The 16,839-nt window shown below is 38.7% G+C and overlaps 1 protein-coding gene across 1 annotated transcript in view; it reads right to left on the reverse strand.

The window, feature by feature from the left end:
• SH3PX1 (sorting nexin 33-like protein SH3PX1) overlaps positions 1–16,839 on the reverse strand; it is a gene marked incomplete at its 3' end in the record, with an annotated part of 294,611 nt that overhangs the window by 219,300 nt on the left and 58,472 nt on the right. The window contains exon 4 of the mRNA XM_090380950.1: positions 4,203–4,382. Coding sequence (XP_090237076.1) covers positions 4,203–4,382 — 180 coding nt within the window. The remainder of the gene's footprint in view (positions 1–4,202; positions 4,383–16,839) is intronic.

Below are 16,839 nucleotides of genomic sequence, written 5' to 3' on the forward strand. Positions count from 1 at the left end.
TAAACAGAAGTCCAGTGACATAGGGAGTGACTCAGATGATAACATGGATGACTCATGTAAGGAAAAGAGTAACAGAAATTAACAAAGTGGGATCTTTGACCACTATTAGGAATTGTGAACTGAAGAAATGCTACCAACAAACTAAATTACAGGACTATTTCAGAAAGGATGCACAAAATATAAGTGCATAACCAAGTGGTCATGAGCAGAAGTGCTGTAGAACGTGCTCTTTGACAGATTAGGGTTCAAACTCGACTGCTAAATACGGTCGATCTGCCAATCTGCACTGGACTAGGGTGGCAGATTATAGTCCATTTCCTCTCAACATGAGTTGAGGAGGCTTCCATCCTGCAGTGGAAAATGGCTGAATTTTAGCTTTTTTTTTTTAACTTTAGAATGTAAAGGGAATGTATAATCTTTAATACTTTGTCTTTTAGCCTGTATACTTATAAAACATTAGTCAATCAATTCAGCTCTCCACTGAAAACCACTGCTTCAATCACCAGCCCCCTCCATACCGTGATTAAGGGGAGATCTACAAATAGTAACCTCATGACACCCTTATCAGAATCCAGAAAGCCCTCAATGACAGGACACAGCTAGACATTATTTTTTTTTATATTAAAGCAGCTTATGACAAAATAGATATAACATTTCTAATCACCATTCTCCAGCATTACTTCAACACTACAGGAAATACTCTCAGCATAATTAAATCAATTCTGGAGCATAGCCATCTCATCATCTCACATCATAGCTTCTGGATAACTTGCACTACTAATAGAGGTATCCCACAAGGGGGAGTCCTATCATCAACCCTATTTGCCACAGTGCTAGAGCCCTTCCAGGCATTGGAAACTGATTTCCAGTCATATGCTGATGACCCGGAATTTTACATTACATCCTCTAACAAAAAACAGGTCCTTGCCACTACTCTGCAGGCAAATAAAAAAATTCATCAACTGAACAATTTCTGGCCTCTATTGCTTTACAGATTAACCAAGCAAAGCCCAAATGTCATTCACCTGGAAGAAGTCACACAATAATATCAACGGATCACCCATTAATCTCCTGAACACGAAAACAAAAAAAATGTATTCTGCTATGTGAGCAATCCGCCAGGAACTAATGGGGATACACAATGATGAATTGGTGAAGAAACACGTCCTTCGATTTCTCTACTCCATTCCTCTTTATACAGCAACTGTTTGGTCATTGGCCCCCAACAACATACTTCAACAAGTTCCTCAGCCTGGAATACTGGCTGGCATGAACTACTCCTGAAATGGCTCAACTGGCTGACCGGCAACCAGTACACTACTTTTAGGGGCCAACTCTACATCAATCTCGAAGTAACATCATGGAAACAACGAATTGTGGCAGCTAACCTGCTTGCACTGGTCAGACTAATTACACAATGACTTGGTGCCCCTGATATCAGGGACCTAATAAAAACTCCCCGAATTGCCAAAAGAAGTAAAGTGGACACAAGGCTCCCGCTGAATACCAGTTTCAGCAACCTCAAAGGCCTGAGACGCATGTTCCCAGGAAACATAGTTGATTTGATAAACAGTCTAACCATCGACATTGACAAATTTTGCCAGCAATCACACTTACAGACATCAGAAACTAATGGATACATACATACATACATACATAAATCTACCGTTATGACTCTCAGGGTCCCCACCAGAAGGAAAATATGTACTGCCTCAACTAAGGAAATACAGTAAACCCCTGCTATTCGCGGGGGTTACGTTCCTCAGAAATGCCGCGAATACCGAAAACGCAAATACTGAGTTATGGCTCCCATAGTAATAAAGTGGTTCCATTCCAAAGTATGAAATATATAAGAAAATCTAGTCTAAAATTTTGTCTATGTATGTATTATATGTACCTTCATAATATGACTATGTACATAGACAGTACATAGTGAAATGCAAGCATATGGAATTGAAATGAAAATAAGAAACAGTTTAACGTTAAATGTAATATTTATTAGAAATTTCAAACAAATCTTTAAAACCAGCGTCTCTGCTAGCTAAAAAACTTATCCTGCCAGTGCTATCACCAGTTTCGTTAAAGTGTTGATAAAGGAGTTTTGCCTTTTCACGAATGATGAGTGAACTTAACGGAATTTTATTTCAGTCTTCTATCCACAGATTTACAGCTTTTTCCATTTTTTCTAATTTAACATCACGAGTTACAGAGCAAATTTTTGAAGCAATTAGCACGTTTTCACGGACACTGGCGGATTTTTTCTTCCGATTTCTTGATTGATCGTACTGTTGACTCATTGATTTTATAATGTTTTGCCACTGAGGAGACACTTTCACCATTAGAAATTATGTCTAATAACTAGATTTTATTGATATGCTTACAAAAGTGATAAATTTCGGTAGATTTATCCCTTTATAATGTTTTATAATGTTTTGCCACTGAGAAGACACTTTCACCATTAGAAATTTTTGTACGGGTTAGAAAGAACTTGTCCAAATAAAGTCACTTTCTTCCGTTAACACACTCGAAAAAGTCTGTTTTACACTGCAAAACGGTATATTTATCAATTTTGTAAGCATATCAATTTATAAATTGATAAATTTATTCAATTTTAAAAGCATATAAATTAAAAACAAACGAGAAACCTTCCATGGCAAGTTCATAACACATACTGAACAAGGATTAGCGAGAAACATCCACGCTTGCGATTTTGTCACCCCCCCACCCAAACGCTGAGCGCTGTTTGACCGGGAAAGATAATTTTAGCCACGCCCATGTTTTTTTATGGCAGAAAAATGTTCAGGGCGCTTTAAAATTCACATTTTTTTTGGTTTCATTTTATGTTAAATCAGCGACCGCGAATACCCGAAACCACGAATAGCAGGGGTTTACTGTACTTGTGTTTCACCGAACCTTTCCATTGAATTAGTCCATAAATGGGTAATATAGCCAGAATATCACCAGTGGATTGACACTGATGGAATCCATACTGGCGATCATTGATCGGACGGAAGGTTTCTAGGTAGTTTAAAAATTGTCGGTTAACTGATTTCTCCATTACTTTAGAAAGAGTAGAAGTAATTGCAATGGGGCGATAATTGGATGGGAGGGATTTGTCATCCTTTTAAGGAACTGGATGAATATGAGCAAAGTTCCAAGCAGAAGGAAAAACACCTTTGGAATAAGATAGTGAAAAAAGCCGGCAAAGAATAGGAGTAAGTTCAAGAGCACAGGTTTTGAGAATAAGTGGAGAAATACCATCAGAACCTGGAGCTTTCTTAGCATCAAGATTTGTCAAAATCCTTCTGACATCCTTTTGACGGATGTCAGAAGGATTCCTTCTGATGGCATAAGTACTTTTTTCTTGATGTTAAGGGAAAAAGCAAAGTAATAACAGAATAACCTCCTTGAGAAATACATAGGTATACACTTCTGCATTCATTACAGTTTACTGTGCAATGGAATAAAATGACACAATGTGAAATTTTAAAAGGAAGAGCATAACGACTGAATTAAACAGTAGGCAGTGGTTCTTAATGTAGATTGTTTTGTAAATATACCACTATGAAAAAGATTACTGCAAAAAAAAAAAAAAAAAGGTGGGGACAACCTATACAGTGAATATATGATTAACACAAATTTAAGGCAAAAAAAAAAAAAAAACAGAAGCTGACTTATATACCAAAATATACAGTATCCTCCCCCCTCACCATAAAAAGAAATTTAGTGGTGAAAGGTTGGGTCAACAAAGTGACTGAGAAATTGAACAACTTCTGATCCATTTGCTGAAAAAGCAGCAATTACCTGTATACTAAACTATTATACCGTCAAAAAACAGTGATACACAGCTCTGCTCTCCAAGAAAGTACTCTCAGATGTTACATTATTAAGAAACTCAGAGTCGTCTTGATTATTTTATTAAGACAATGACAAAAAAGTAAAATATCTAACCTTGTTTGGGTCCTCTTCCCATAACATTTGAAATTCCATTCAATTTGAAATTTAAAAAAAACTATGAACTTTTGAGCTCACAGAAAACTTTAATAAATTAGCTTGCAAATGCTGCGTATAGATTGTTTCTATTATAATGTAATCAAAGTTACTGCAGTTTTAAATTACACAAAGGCCTTGTGAAGACCTATGTTGGTTAACAAATACAAAAACATTTCATTTTCTTTTGATATAAGGGCCAGGACTCTTACTTGATTATTATAAACAGAATCATCATCATCCCAGTCATCATCCCAATCATCAGTTCCATCAAAACTACTTGGCTGATGGATCTGTGAAGGCTCTACAAATGGCACAGCTTGTCCACTTTCTTGGGCATATACATCTGGTAAAGGGGGTGGTGGAATAGATGGTGGGGGACTAGATATCACCTATTAAAGAAAAATAATGGTAATTTATATACAATCAAAGAGAGAAGGAAAAAAAAGAAAAACCATCAAATCTACCCATTCATGAGTTTCTCATTCTTTATAAATAATATGACCAAAAAACCAAATTTTAAAAAATCTTTTTTCCTTCTACAGTTCTTTTTTATTTGAGTCAAGTTAGTATCCATTTCACTGGAAAAATAACCCATGAAGGTAACAACTCATTTAAAGTCATGATTAGACAAGTTAGTATATGTTTCATTTTTCAAATACCAAAACATCACCCTTTCATACACGGTCCAAATGAAATCAATGATATGTATTCAAAGTAACTGCTAGGTAGCTGTGGCTCGACCTAATTAGTACTTAGGACTGCACATAACAAAAAAGTGATCTTAGTAGACCACGTGTTCTATATAAGCTGGTTTGTTTTGTCTATATAATGGCAGCATCTCTATGTGTCATTGTATACTGATCCAGGTTTCTGCAATCTTTTAAGGATAATTCACCTGATTATTTTCTGTTAAAAAAAAAAAAAACTACAATGATTGTGCAACTAAGGAATGACTGATATTTTCTGTGAGTACAGATTGTCCTTATGCATATCCTTAACTGCAATGTCAAAAACAATGTACCTAGTATATTTGAGATGACCATCAAGATGTAACCAACGCAAACCCAGGTCAAGGTGCTGCTGATCCTCTGCATCATGTGGCAGAACTAAATGGTAAGACAACTCATCATTTAGTGCAATACTGTGTCATCTGCATAGAGGTCAGAAGTGGTAAAACCATGATTAGTTTCCAGAGATAAGGTTTCAAGACTAAATCTCCGTCACCTCCATCATTCAATATTGGTCAATTCTTTTAGCATCAGTGGTGGCTAATGATGAAAGAAAGCAAGCTTATACAGCATTAGCCAAAAAAAAAAAAAAAAAAAAAAAAGAAGAAGAAACACCTCCCATTTCACCTATTCATTCCCTGCAATAGTTTGTCACGTTCTTCCTTGAATTTATTTAAGATGGAAGTTTATTCTGGCAATCAACCACACATTAGCTAAAGGCAACTTCTGCACATCAGTTCTGCAACCGCCCTTCCTCAATTTGAATTTGTGCCACTCACATTGTGTGTAGTCTGAGTAAGAGGAAGAATCCCATCAGTATTCAGCTTGTTCAATCCATTCAAAGCCTTACACACCTCAATCAGATCATCAGCTAGTGGGTGCCTAATCTTCAAACACTGCAACTTGCAGAACTGAAGCCTTTCTTGGTAAGAGCACCCCTTTGTTCCTCTCATCAATCTCACTACTCTTCTCCGTACTCGTTCCAGCAACTCCCCATTCTTCCTAAAACGAGGCCTCCAGCCCTGTATGCAGCACTCAAGATGTGGCCTGACCATTGCCTCATACAATAGGATAATCATCTCCTTATCCTTAGTAGCAAAATTCCTGTATATCATTGACAAGACACCATGAGCTACTCTTGTAGACTGTCTGCACTGCTCAGAAAACTTCATATCTTACTGAAAACTTACCCCAGATTCTTTTCATTCTCCACTACCCTGAGTGTAGTACCATCCAGTTGACACAGTACTCTGGGGTTACTGCTACCATACACAGTACTTTGCATTTGTCAATGTTAAACTACAGCTGCCACTTCTCAGCCCATCGGCCCAACTTTTCCAGATGCTTTGCAGCAGCAGCATACTGTCATTACTGTTATTAACAATCCTCCCAACATTTTATCAACTATAAACTTAGAGATTAAGCTTGATATATACCTTCATCAATATCATTGATAAATATTCAAAACAACAATGGGGCCAACAACAAACAACAAAGTGGGACTCCACCAATAACATTAGCAGGGGCATAACAAGCAAGAAAGCAAGCTTATGCAGCACCAGACCATAAAAAAAAAAAAAAAAACCTTCCCATTTCACCCCTCCATTCATTCCAAATGCCTCTCCAGCTCAGCCTTAAATTTATTTAGGCTATTAGCTTCCACAACAAAAGATGGTAGCCTGTCCCACCAATCAACTAGCCGCTGGCTAAAGGAAAATTTTCGCACATCTATTCTACAACTATCTTTCCTCAATTTGAAACTGTGCCCCCTCAGGTTCTTAGTCTGAACAAGAGGAAGAATCCCATCAGCATTCACCTTTCTCAACCCATTCAAGGCCTTAATACCTCAATCAGATCACCTCGCAAGTGCCTATTCTCCAGGTGCTGCAATTTGCAGAACTTAAGCCTTTCTTGGTAAGAGCACCCTTTTGTTCCCCACACCAATCCTGTTGCCCTTCTTTGTACTCATTCTAGCAACTCTACATCCTTCCTAAAATGAGGCCTCCAGACCTGTACACAGTATTCTACGCCTTGTATAACGGGATAATCACCTCCCTTTCCCTGCTAGAAAAATTCCTATATATCATTGACAAGACTTCATGACCTGCCCTGGCAGTCCATCAGCACTGCTTAGCAAACTTCATATTTGACTGCACTATTACCCCCAGGACATTTTCACTTTCCACTTCCCTGAGTGTAGTACCACAGAGTTGGTACATTTCTCTTCGGTTATCGCTACCCAAATGCAGTACTTTGCATTTGTCAAGGTTAAACATCAGTTGCCACTTCTCAGCCCATTTTCCCAACTTGTCTAGATCCAGTTGGAGTAGCATATTGTCTTTACTGTCGTTAACAACCCAGCCAACCTTTGTATCATCTGCAAACTTGGACATTAAACCTGATATACCTTCATCAATATCATTGATAAATATACAAAACAACAATGGGCCCAACACAGAACACTGGGAAACTCCACTAATAACATTTGTCCACGAAGAGCAGTGTCCATTGATTACCACACTCTGTCGTCTCCCACTCAACCATCCTTTTATCCATTGTAGCAACTTACCCTTAATGCCATACCTCTCCAATTTGTACAAAAGTCTTCCATGAGCAACAGTATCAAAAGCTTTCCTGAAATCCAAGTATATGATATCAAAATTATTTTTGGCCTTCAGTTCCTTTGTGACCACATCATAGTATCCAAATTTGTCAGACAAGACCTCCCTTTAAAAAACCCATGCTGTGTCTTAACTATTACTTCAGTCTTGTCTAGATGATCCTGCAATGTTTCTTTAACTAGTGATTCCATTATTTTCCCTGGAACACAAGTTAAACAAACAGGTCTGTAGTTACTTCTGTCACCTTTTGTGAATTGGTGATACATTTGCACACTTCCAGTCCATGGGGACCTCCCTTGAGTCAAAGGAAGCTCTCATAAATATGACTAAGGGTTTGCTTACTTCCTTTGCTGCCTCCTTTAATATAACTGGATAGATCCCATCCACACCAGGTGCCTTCCTTATGTTTAACTTCTCCTCCACTTTGCTATCAGTTATTACAAAATCACTCAGCTCCCTGTTACAGTTTGATAAATTTCTGGCACACCCCCTCATTGAATGACTCCTCATGTGTGAATGTAGATGCAAAATACTCATTCAGTTTATCAGCTACTTGAGCAGGATCATCAATATTCAACAGATCTATGTTAAGTAGTCAATCTGATTCATCCCTTTCCTTCTAGAGTTTACATAAGTAAAGAACTCCTTGCTGTTTTTCTTTGCATTCTTTGCCAAAGATTTCTCGTAATCTGCCTTCGCTACCTAACCTCCTTTGTGACTTCATTACAGACTAGTTTATACCTGCCACAGGCTTTTGTGTCACCTGATATGCATCCCATACATTCTTCTTTATATGCATCCATACATTCTTTACCCATACCCGTACATTCTTTATATCCATACCCATACATTCTTTATATGCATCCCATACATTCTTCTTCTCTGCCACGAGCCTCTTTAATTCATCTGACATCCATTTAGGCCTAAACCTTGAACAGTATTTCTTAGTTGGAATGACAAGCCTAGTAGCTTCCAAAATTAAGTCCCTGAAGGCTTCACATTTAGAATTCAACATTGGTAACATCATCAGTTGATCCCATTGTACAAAATTCAAACACTGTCTGAGTCACCTTTACAAAAGCCCTTCCCTTTAGCCTTGATGTCAATTACATCTTTTTAACTGTTTTTAATCCCACATCAGTACATTGTGATCACTGTCACCATTGGTTCCTTTATCTGCAAATTCTTAATGCATGAATAATCACTGCTGATAATCAGATCAAGAGTATTACTTCCTCTGGTTGCCTCTCGAATATGTTGCTGTAGAAAACAAGTATCCAGTAAATCCACAAAAGCCTTGCTAGTGTGCGAGTGACAAACCCACAAGTTCCAGTCAATATCTGGAAAGTTAAAATCCCCCATTATAAGACATTCTGATTTACTGACCCACTCTATTTCTCTGCACAACTGCTCATTATACTCATCAGATTCATTAGGCCTATAACACACACCTACTCTCATTTTTCCTTTCCCAGTGTTTATTTCACACCAAACAGACTCAACACTACATTGTACACCAACATCAATTGGATGCATTTCCTTAGATTTTATGTGTTTCTTAACTAACAGCATAACTCCTCCTCCCTTCCTGTCCTGTCTATCCTTTCTGTACACATTGTACTCCCCAAATTCCAATTCTGCACTGCTTATATCTGTGTGACACCATGTCTCTAATATCCCAACAATATCTGCCTTTGATGTCTTGACTAGCACTTCAAGCTCATCAAATATATTAACTATACTCCTAGCATGTGTGTACATGTAAGTATACATGCACCTGTTCCTACTCTTAGTTACCCTGACACAGTCCATGTATTTACTTGTTCCACTATAATTAACAGCAGTCCTGGAAATCTCCATTATCTTGCTTTTCAGGCTGCTGCTCATTCTAATAGAAGCAGTGCAAGAATCACTTTTACATCTACCTGCAGCCACTGTTAACCTTTCAGTCTGTGTATCCCCCGAAGCTAGCAGTTTTCCGACCCACCTAACACTGCCTCGATAGCATCAGCAAATATTTTTGCACACTCTATTTAAGGGCGCATTATAGGGCGCTACTAAGGCGCCAATATTTGATTTTATTGGTGCCTTAGTAGCTAATGCGCCAATAAAATCAAAACCAAATCTCTATTTAAGTGTACCCTATCCCTGTAGAAGCAGTCTTTCCTACCAACAAGCACAGACCAGGCTGAAAAAAAAATCCTACCCCTTGAGCCTTGCACAATCTCTTTAGGGCCGAATTGCAGACACTTTCATATTCAACCCTAACTCGTGACTTTTTTTCAACATTACCTGTACTTGTTGAGTAAATCTGCAGATCTCTTACTCTTAATGTCATTAGTTCCAATGTGTACAACAATATCACCTTTTGTAGCCTTAAAAGATGATATCTGCTCTACAATATCATCAACTTTTGCCCTGGCAGATATACCCTGGTCCTGTTCCACCTGTCCTTCTTGCATAGTATATTCCCCAACAATAACTAGTTCCTTTGGGACCAGAGCATCCTGCCTTGGAGATTGCCTCTGTTTTGCCTGGTGCACAGGAGTGAGCTCTGTCATTGAGCTTGGCAGCTGAGAGCTTGATAATAATAATAATAATAATAATAATTTATTTATCCCTATTTTATCTTACACGTTTTTGGGAGATAACCGCAAAAAGGGATGGAGAACACATAAGCCAATGGCTTTTTAGGGGGGGTGTTCCTTTAAAAAATTATGAATATACAAATATACAACTGAAAAATGTACAGTTCTGAAATTGTACAGGTAATGTTCAACAGGAAAGACATAAATAAATTGGAGTTTTTTTGTACATTTCTTTACAGAAGACCTCAAAAAGCATCACTACTTATAACATCATTGTGAACATTTTTACAATAAAATGAGGAGAGAAAAGAAAAATGATGAGATACATGCACAGAATTTTAAAAACTATTTGCCAACTGCTTCCTTTAACATTTGTACATTATTTCCACGTTGGTGTTTTTAAAATCCAGGAGTTGAGTGGAAGGTAATTTGAATCAGACATCCCTGGTGATGTTTCAATTAGTAGTTTCTTGAGTTGATTTAGTGAAGTGACATTTTTGATTTTTGCAGGAAGTTTGTTCCAGGTTTTAGCACCTCTATATTTTATGCTTTTCTGACCTATGGCTTTTCTCAAAAGCGGAATCTTCAGGTTGGCTTCATTTCTTAGATTTTATGATATTTCTTCTTCATCTGTGGTTATGAAAAAGGATCTGAAGAGAGGGGGAAAGTCTGCTGTCTTCATAGCATTGTAAACAAGGATTGCCTCAGCTTTCTGCAATAGCTGGTACATGCTTAGAAGTCTCACTTCCTATCTCGAACTAACCGATGCGTTCCAGAGAATGCCCAAAATTGAATGAACACATCGATTGAGAATGGAGTTGATTCTCGTGAGGTTTCCTTGGTTGATGGGCCCCTCATATTAATTTCTTCAAGGGCTTTTACCCTACACCTCAAGCTCTCATAGATGCCCATCAGAATGCTGAGTTGGCCTAATTTCTTGACACTCTAGACACCTAGCTCACACAAAGGCATCCTCCTTGGCTAGATCACGTCCTGTTTTAGAAAAGTCGGCAAACATTTCACATTTCTCACATTTTTTGAGACTGTGATGCCGTTGTTGTTATTTGGTTTTTAGGAGCATTAGCAACTAAGGCCATATTGCTCTGGGATATGAGGTGGTCATTCCCTGACCTTTCCGCATCCTCCGTATTTGGTGGTGACGGGCTCGAACCCCGGTCTAATCAAGAAGCGTGTGCTACGCACTGCTGCTCCTTCCCACCTGGCTACGGAGGCACCACTGACTCTGATGCATTGGAGAATCACTCCCTTTGTTTCTCCCCCGAGTCACAGCACTCTCGCTAGTCTGTGATCTTGGCTTCACAGCTCTAGTCTGGGTCATGATTTCCATTTAAATACAATTTAATTAACAATGAATTTTAATGAGAATATTATTTTTGATTAATTGATAATACTATAATAAGCTAACAGATTCCTAATACAGTGTTTCGTATTACGCTATCTAGTTTTACTTTATACCTTACTTTATCAGTTCGAGATACATATACGTTAAGCTCTTTCTTACCGACTACAATATGGCGGCTAGTTCAACAATACTGGTGCCAACAAAGGGAGTCGTAACTTCCAAAAATCGCTGGGTAAATTCAAAATAAGAAGCTAACGAACGCTACTACTCCTATTTAATATCTCTGTAAAACATAATGTACTATGTTAATTAACAAAGAATATGGTAAAAATTTAAAAATACTTATCCCTTTACAGCAGCCAAAAATCCACTGACCGTTCTCTTCCGCAACCCCCGATTAGTCCATGAAGAGCAGTGTCCATTGATAACCACTCTGTCTTCTCCCACTCAACCATCCTTTTATCCATTGTAGCAACTTGCTCTTAATGCCAACTGCTCCAATTTGTACAGCAGTCTTATATGTTCAACTGTAACAAAAGCTTTTCTGAATAGAAGTATATGATATAAAAATTATTTTTTTGCATCCAGTTCCTTTGTGACCACATCATAGTATCCAATCAAATTGGTTAGACAAGATTTCTATTTAGTAGCTCCATGCTCTCTGAAGTTTAATTGTGGCCTTGTCTAGATGCTACATTACTTCTTTTACCAGTGACACCATTATTTTCCCTGGAACAGTAGTTAAACTAAGAGCTCTGTAATTACTTTTTTTTGTGATGCATCATGACAAAATCCAATATTCCTTACATTTTGAGGGTACAGCTTTAAAAGAGTTTTCACAATTCAGCTGCTAGATACTGCATAACTAGATAAGTTAGTAAATAATCTTGCTACCACTGCTCTGCCAGCTTGTGACTGGAGGGACACCAAGTAGCCTATAATGGGTGGAGGAACTTCTAAGGCCACATTATGTGGCGCCTCCGTAGCCAGGTGGGAAGGAGCAGCAGTGCGTAGCACACGCTTCTTGATTAAACCTGAATTCGAGCCCGTCACCACCAAATACGGAGGATGCGGAAAGGTCAGGGAATGACCACCGCATAACCCAGAGCAATATGGCCTTAGTTGCTAATGCTCCTTAAAAAACCAAAAACAACAAAACCACATTATGTCAAGGGGCTAGGTATATACAGGGGGTAGACAAAATAACAGAAACACCTAATATGAAAATAGTAGTACTATAATGGCTGTATGAGATATTTATGTACACAGTGATGATTTCTTTTCCCCCTTGAAAATAGTAATATGAAGGAAAGACAAAAGCTATGTTTATTTGGGGGTGATATAAAAAGGCACATGAAGATTGGTTGGTTGATTTGGATTTTATTGGCACATTAGCATCTAAGGCTATAATGCGCCAAGACCGGCACATGAAGAAAACGGCTCACCTGTCTGAATTAATATGGAGATTTTAACTTTCCAGATATTGAATGAAACTTGAGGATTGGTCAGTCACAGACTAGAAACACTTTTGTGGATTTATTGGATGACTTACTTACAGCAGCATGTTTGAAAGGCAACAAGAAAGAGCAATACTCTTGATCTGATTATAAGCAGTGATATCTGCAGATAAAAGAACCACTAGGTGGCAGTGAGCACAGTGTACTGATGTGGGATTTACTTAAAGATGTAACTACTATCAAGAGTAAAGGGAAGGATTTTTGCTTTCGTAAAGGAGACTACAGTAACCTCAGACAGTTTTTAAATTTTGTACACCGGGACCAACTCATGACATTACCAACAACAAATTCTAAATGAGAAGCATTCAGGTAAATAATCATACAGAACTATACTTTTCATACACTATCGTTCAAGGATTAGTATAGGCATATGATGCAAGAAAGCTAGCTTATGCAGCATCAGCCAAAAAAAAAAAAAAAAAAAACCCCACTTCCACTTCACCCCTCTCTTCGTTCGAAATACCTGTCCAGCTGAGCTACAAGAGATGGAAGTCCATTCCACCAACCAACTACCCACTGGCTAAAGGCAAATTTCCGCACATCTATCCATTCACTAATCTTGTTGCCCTTCTCTGTACTCGTTCCAGCAGCTCTACACCCTTCTTGAAATGAGGCCTCCAGACCTGTATACAGTACTCAAGGTGTGGCCTGACCATTGCCTTATAAAAAGGAATAATCACCTCCTTATCCCTGCTAGAAAAATTCCTGTATATCATTGATAAGACACCATGAGCTACTCTCGCAGCCCATCTGCACTGCTCAGAGAACTTCATATCTGCCTGCACAACCACCCCCAGGCCCCTTTCATTCTCTTCCACTGTCACTATAGTACCACAGAGTTGATACGTTGCTCTGGGGTTGCTGTTTCCCATATGTAGTACTTTACATTTGTCAATGTTAAACTTCATTTGCCACCTCTCAGCCCATCTGCTCAACCTTTCCAGATCCTGTTGCGGCAGCATAGCGTCAGTAGTGTCCTTAACAACTCTGCCAACCTTTCTATCGTCTGAAAACTTGGACATTAAATGTGATATACCATCATCAACGTTATTTATAAATACAGAAAACAATAATGGACCCAACACTAAACCCTGAGGGACTCCATGATGAGCATTGTCCATTGATTACCACTCTCTGTCTTCTCCCCCTCAACCACCCGTTTATCCATAGCAGCAATTTGCCTCCAATGCCACACTGCTCCAATTTGTGAAGCAGTTTTCCATGTGCAACAGTATCAAAAGCCTTTCTAAGATCCAAGTATATAATATCAAAGTTATTCCCTGCATCCAGTTCTTTTGTGACTGCATCATAGTATCCAATCAAATTGATCAGGCAAGACTTACCCTTAACAAAACCATGCTGTGTCCATGCTATAACTGAAGTCTTGTCTAGATGATCCTGCAGTGCTTATTTAACCAGTGCCTTCATTAATTTTCCTGGAACAGAAATTAAACTCACAGGTCTATAATTACTTGTGTCAGCCTTTGATCCTCCTTTGTGAATTGGGGTCACATTTGCACATCTCCAGTCTATGGGTACCTCCTCCGAGTCCAAAGAAGCTCTTATAATTATGGCTAAGGGTTTGCTTACTTCATTTGCTGCCTCCTTTAATATAACTGAATAGATCCCATCCAACCCAGGTGCCTTTCTTGTGTTTATCTTCAACAATTTCTCCTCCACTTTACTCTCAGTTATTACAGGATTATCCAGCTTACTGCCAGAGTTTAATACACCTCTGGCATTCCCCTCCTTAAATAACTCCTTATGTGTGAATGTAGATGCAAAATATTCATTTAGTTTGTTAGCTACCTGAGCATGATCTTCAACAGTTCAACCATTGATATCAAGTGGACCAATCTGATTCATCCCTTTCCTTCTGGAGTTTACATAAATAAAGAACTCTTTGCTGTTTTTCTTTGCAACCCTTGCCAAAAATGTCTCGTAATCTGCCTTCGCCTGCCTAACTTCCTTTGTAACTTGGTTACAGATCAACTTGTATCTATCATAGGCTTCTATGTCACGTGTTAATTTGTATGTATCCCATGTATTTTTCTTCTCTGTCACATGTCTAATTAGTTCATCTGACATCCATTTAGGCCTAAATCTTGAACAATATTTCTTTGTTGGTAGGAAATGCCTAGTAGCTTCCAAGATAAGTTCTTTGAATGCTTCCTATTTTGAATTTGCTGTTGGTAATATCATCAGTTGGTCCCACTGTATAGAATTTAAATACCGTCTCAGACCATCATAGTTGCCTTTACGAAAGCAAAAACCCTTCCCTTTACCCCTGATGGTTACCTCTTTGAGTAAATCCCACTTCAGCACACTGTGATCACTGCCCCCTAGTGGTTCCTTTATCTGCAGATTCTTAATGCATGAAGAATCACTACTGATAATCAAATCAAGCGTATCACTCCCCCTAGTTGCCTCCCGAACATGATGATGTAGAAAATAATCATCCAATAAATCCACCAAAGCCTTGCTAGTGTGTGAGTGACCAACCCACAAATTCCAGTAAATATCTGGGAAATTAAAATCCCCCATTATAAGACTCTCTGATTTACTGGCCCACTCTATTTCCCTGTACAGTTTCTTATTATAATCATCAGAGTCATTAGGCCTATAGCATACTCCTACTCTCACTTTTGATCTTCCAATACTTATGTCACACCAAACTGACTCGACACTGCACCATCCAGAAATGTCGACTGGCTTCACTTCCTTGGATCTTATGTATTTCTTAACTAATAGCATAACCCCTTCCTATCCTGTCTATCCTTTTTGTAGACGTTGTACTCCCCAAATTCCAGTTCTGATGTCCTTATATCTGTGTGACACCACGTCTCTGTTATCCCGACAATAGCCACCTTTGATGCTTTGAGCAATACCTCAAATTCATCAAATTTATTTACCAAACTCCTAGCATTGGTGTACACGCAAGTATACATGCACCTGTTCCTATTCTTAGTTACCCTCACACAACCCATATGTTTACTTGTACCACAATGACTCCCAGCAATATCTCTGAAATATCCTGCATCTTGTTTTCCAGGCTGCTGCTCATTCCAATAGAGGCAGTGCAAGAATCACTTTCACCTCTGACAGTAGCTACTGTTAATCTATTAGTCCTTGTATCCCTCCAAGCTAGCAGTTTTCCGACCATACTAACACTGCCTCAATAGCATCAGCAAATATTCTTGCACCCTTTCTATTAGACCTAAATGGATGTCAACCGAACTACTGAGTCATGTGGCATAAAAGGAAAATGCATGATGGGCTGAGAGGTGGCAAATGAAGTTTAACATTGACAAATATAAAGTACTACATATGGGAAACAGCAACCCCAGAGCAACGTATCAACTCTGTGGTACTACACTGACAGTGGTAGAGAATGAAAGGGACCTGGGGGTGGTTGTGCAGGCAGATATGAAGTTTTCTGAGCAGTGCAGACGGGCTGCAAGAGTAGCTCATGGTGTATTGTCGATGATATATAGGAATTTTTTTAGCAGGGATAAGGAGGTGATTATTCCATTGTATAAGGCAATGGTCAGACCACACCTAGAGTACTGTATACAGGTCTGGAGGTCTCATTTCAAGAAGGATGTAGAGCTGCTGGAAGGAGTACAGAGAAGGGCAACAAGATTAGTGAATGGAACAAAGGGGTGCTCTTACGAAGAATGGCTTAAGTTTTGCAAATTACAGTGTCTGGAGACTAGGCACCGGCGAGGTGATCTGATAGAGGTGTATAAAGCCTTGAATGGTTTGAGCATGCTCAATACTGATGGGATTCTTCCTCTTGCTCAGAATAATCACCTGAGAGGGCATAAATTCAAATTGAGAAAAGACGGATGTAGGATAGACGTGAGGAAATTTGCCTTTAGATGGTTGGTTGGTGGAATAGACTTCCATCCCTTGTCGTGGAAGTTGATAGCCTAAATAAGTTTAAGGCTCAGCTGAACAGGTATTTCGAATGAACGGAGGGGTGAAGTGGTTATTTTTTTATTTATTTATTTATTTTTTTTTTTTGGC

This window comes from Mastigoproctus giganteus, chromosome 9 (assembly GCF_048544385.1).
Source record: "Mastigoproctus giganteus isolate SK-2022 chromosome 9, ASM4854438v1, whole genome shotgun sequence".
Lineage (NCBI taxonomy): Eukaryota > Metazoa > Arthropoda > Arachnida > Uropygi > Thelyphonidae > Mastigoproctus > Mastigoproctus giganteus.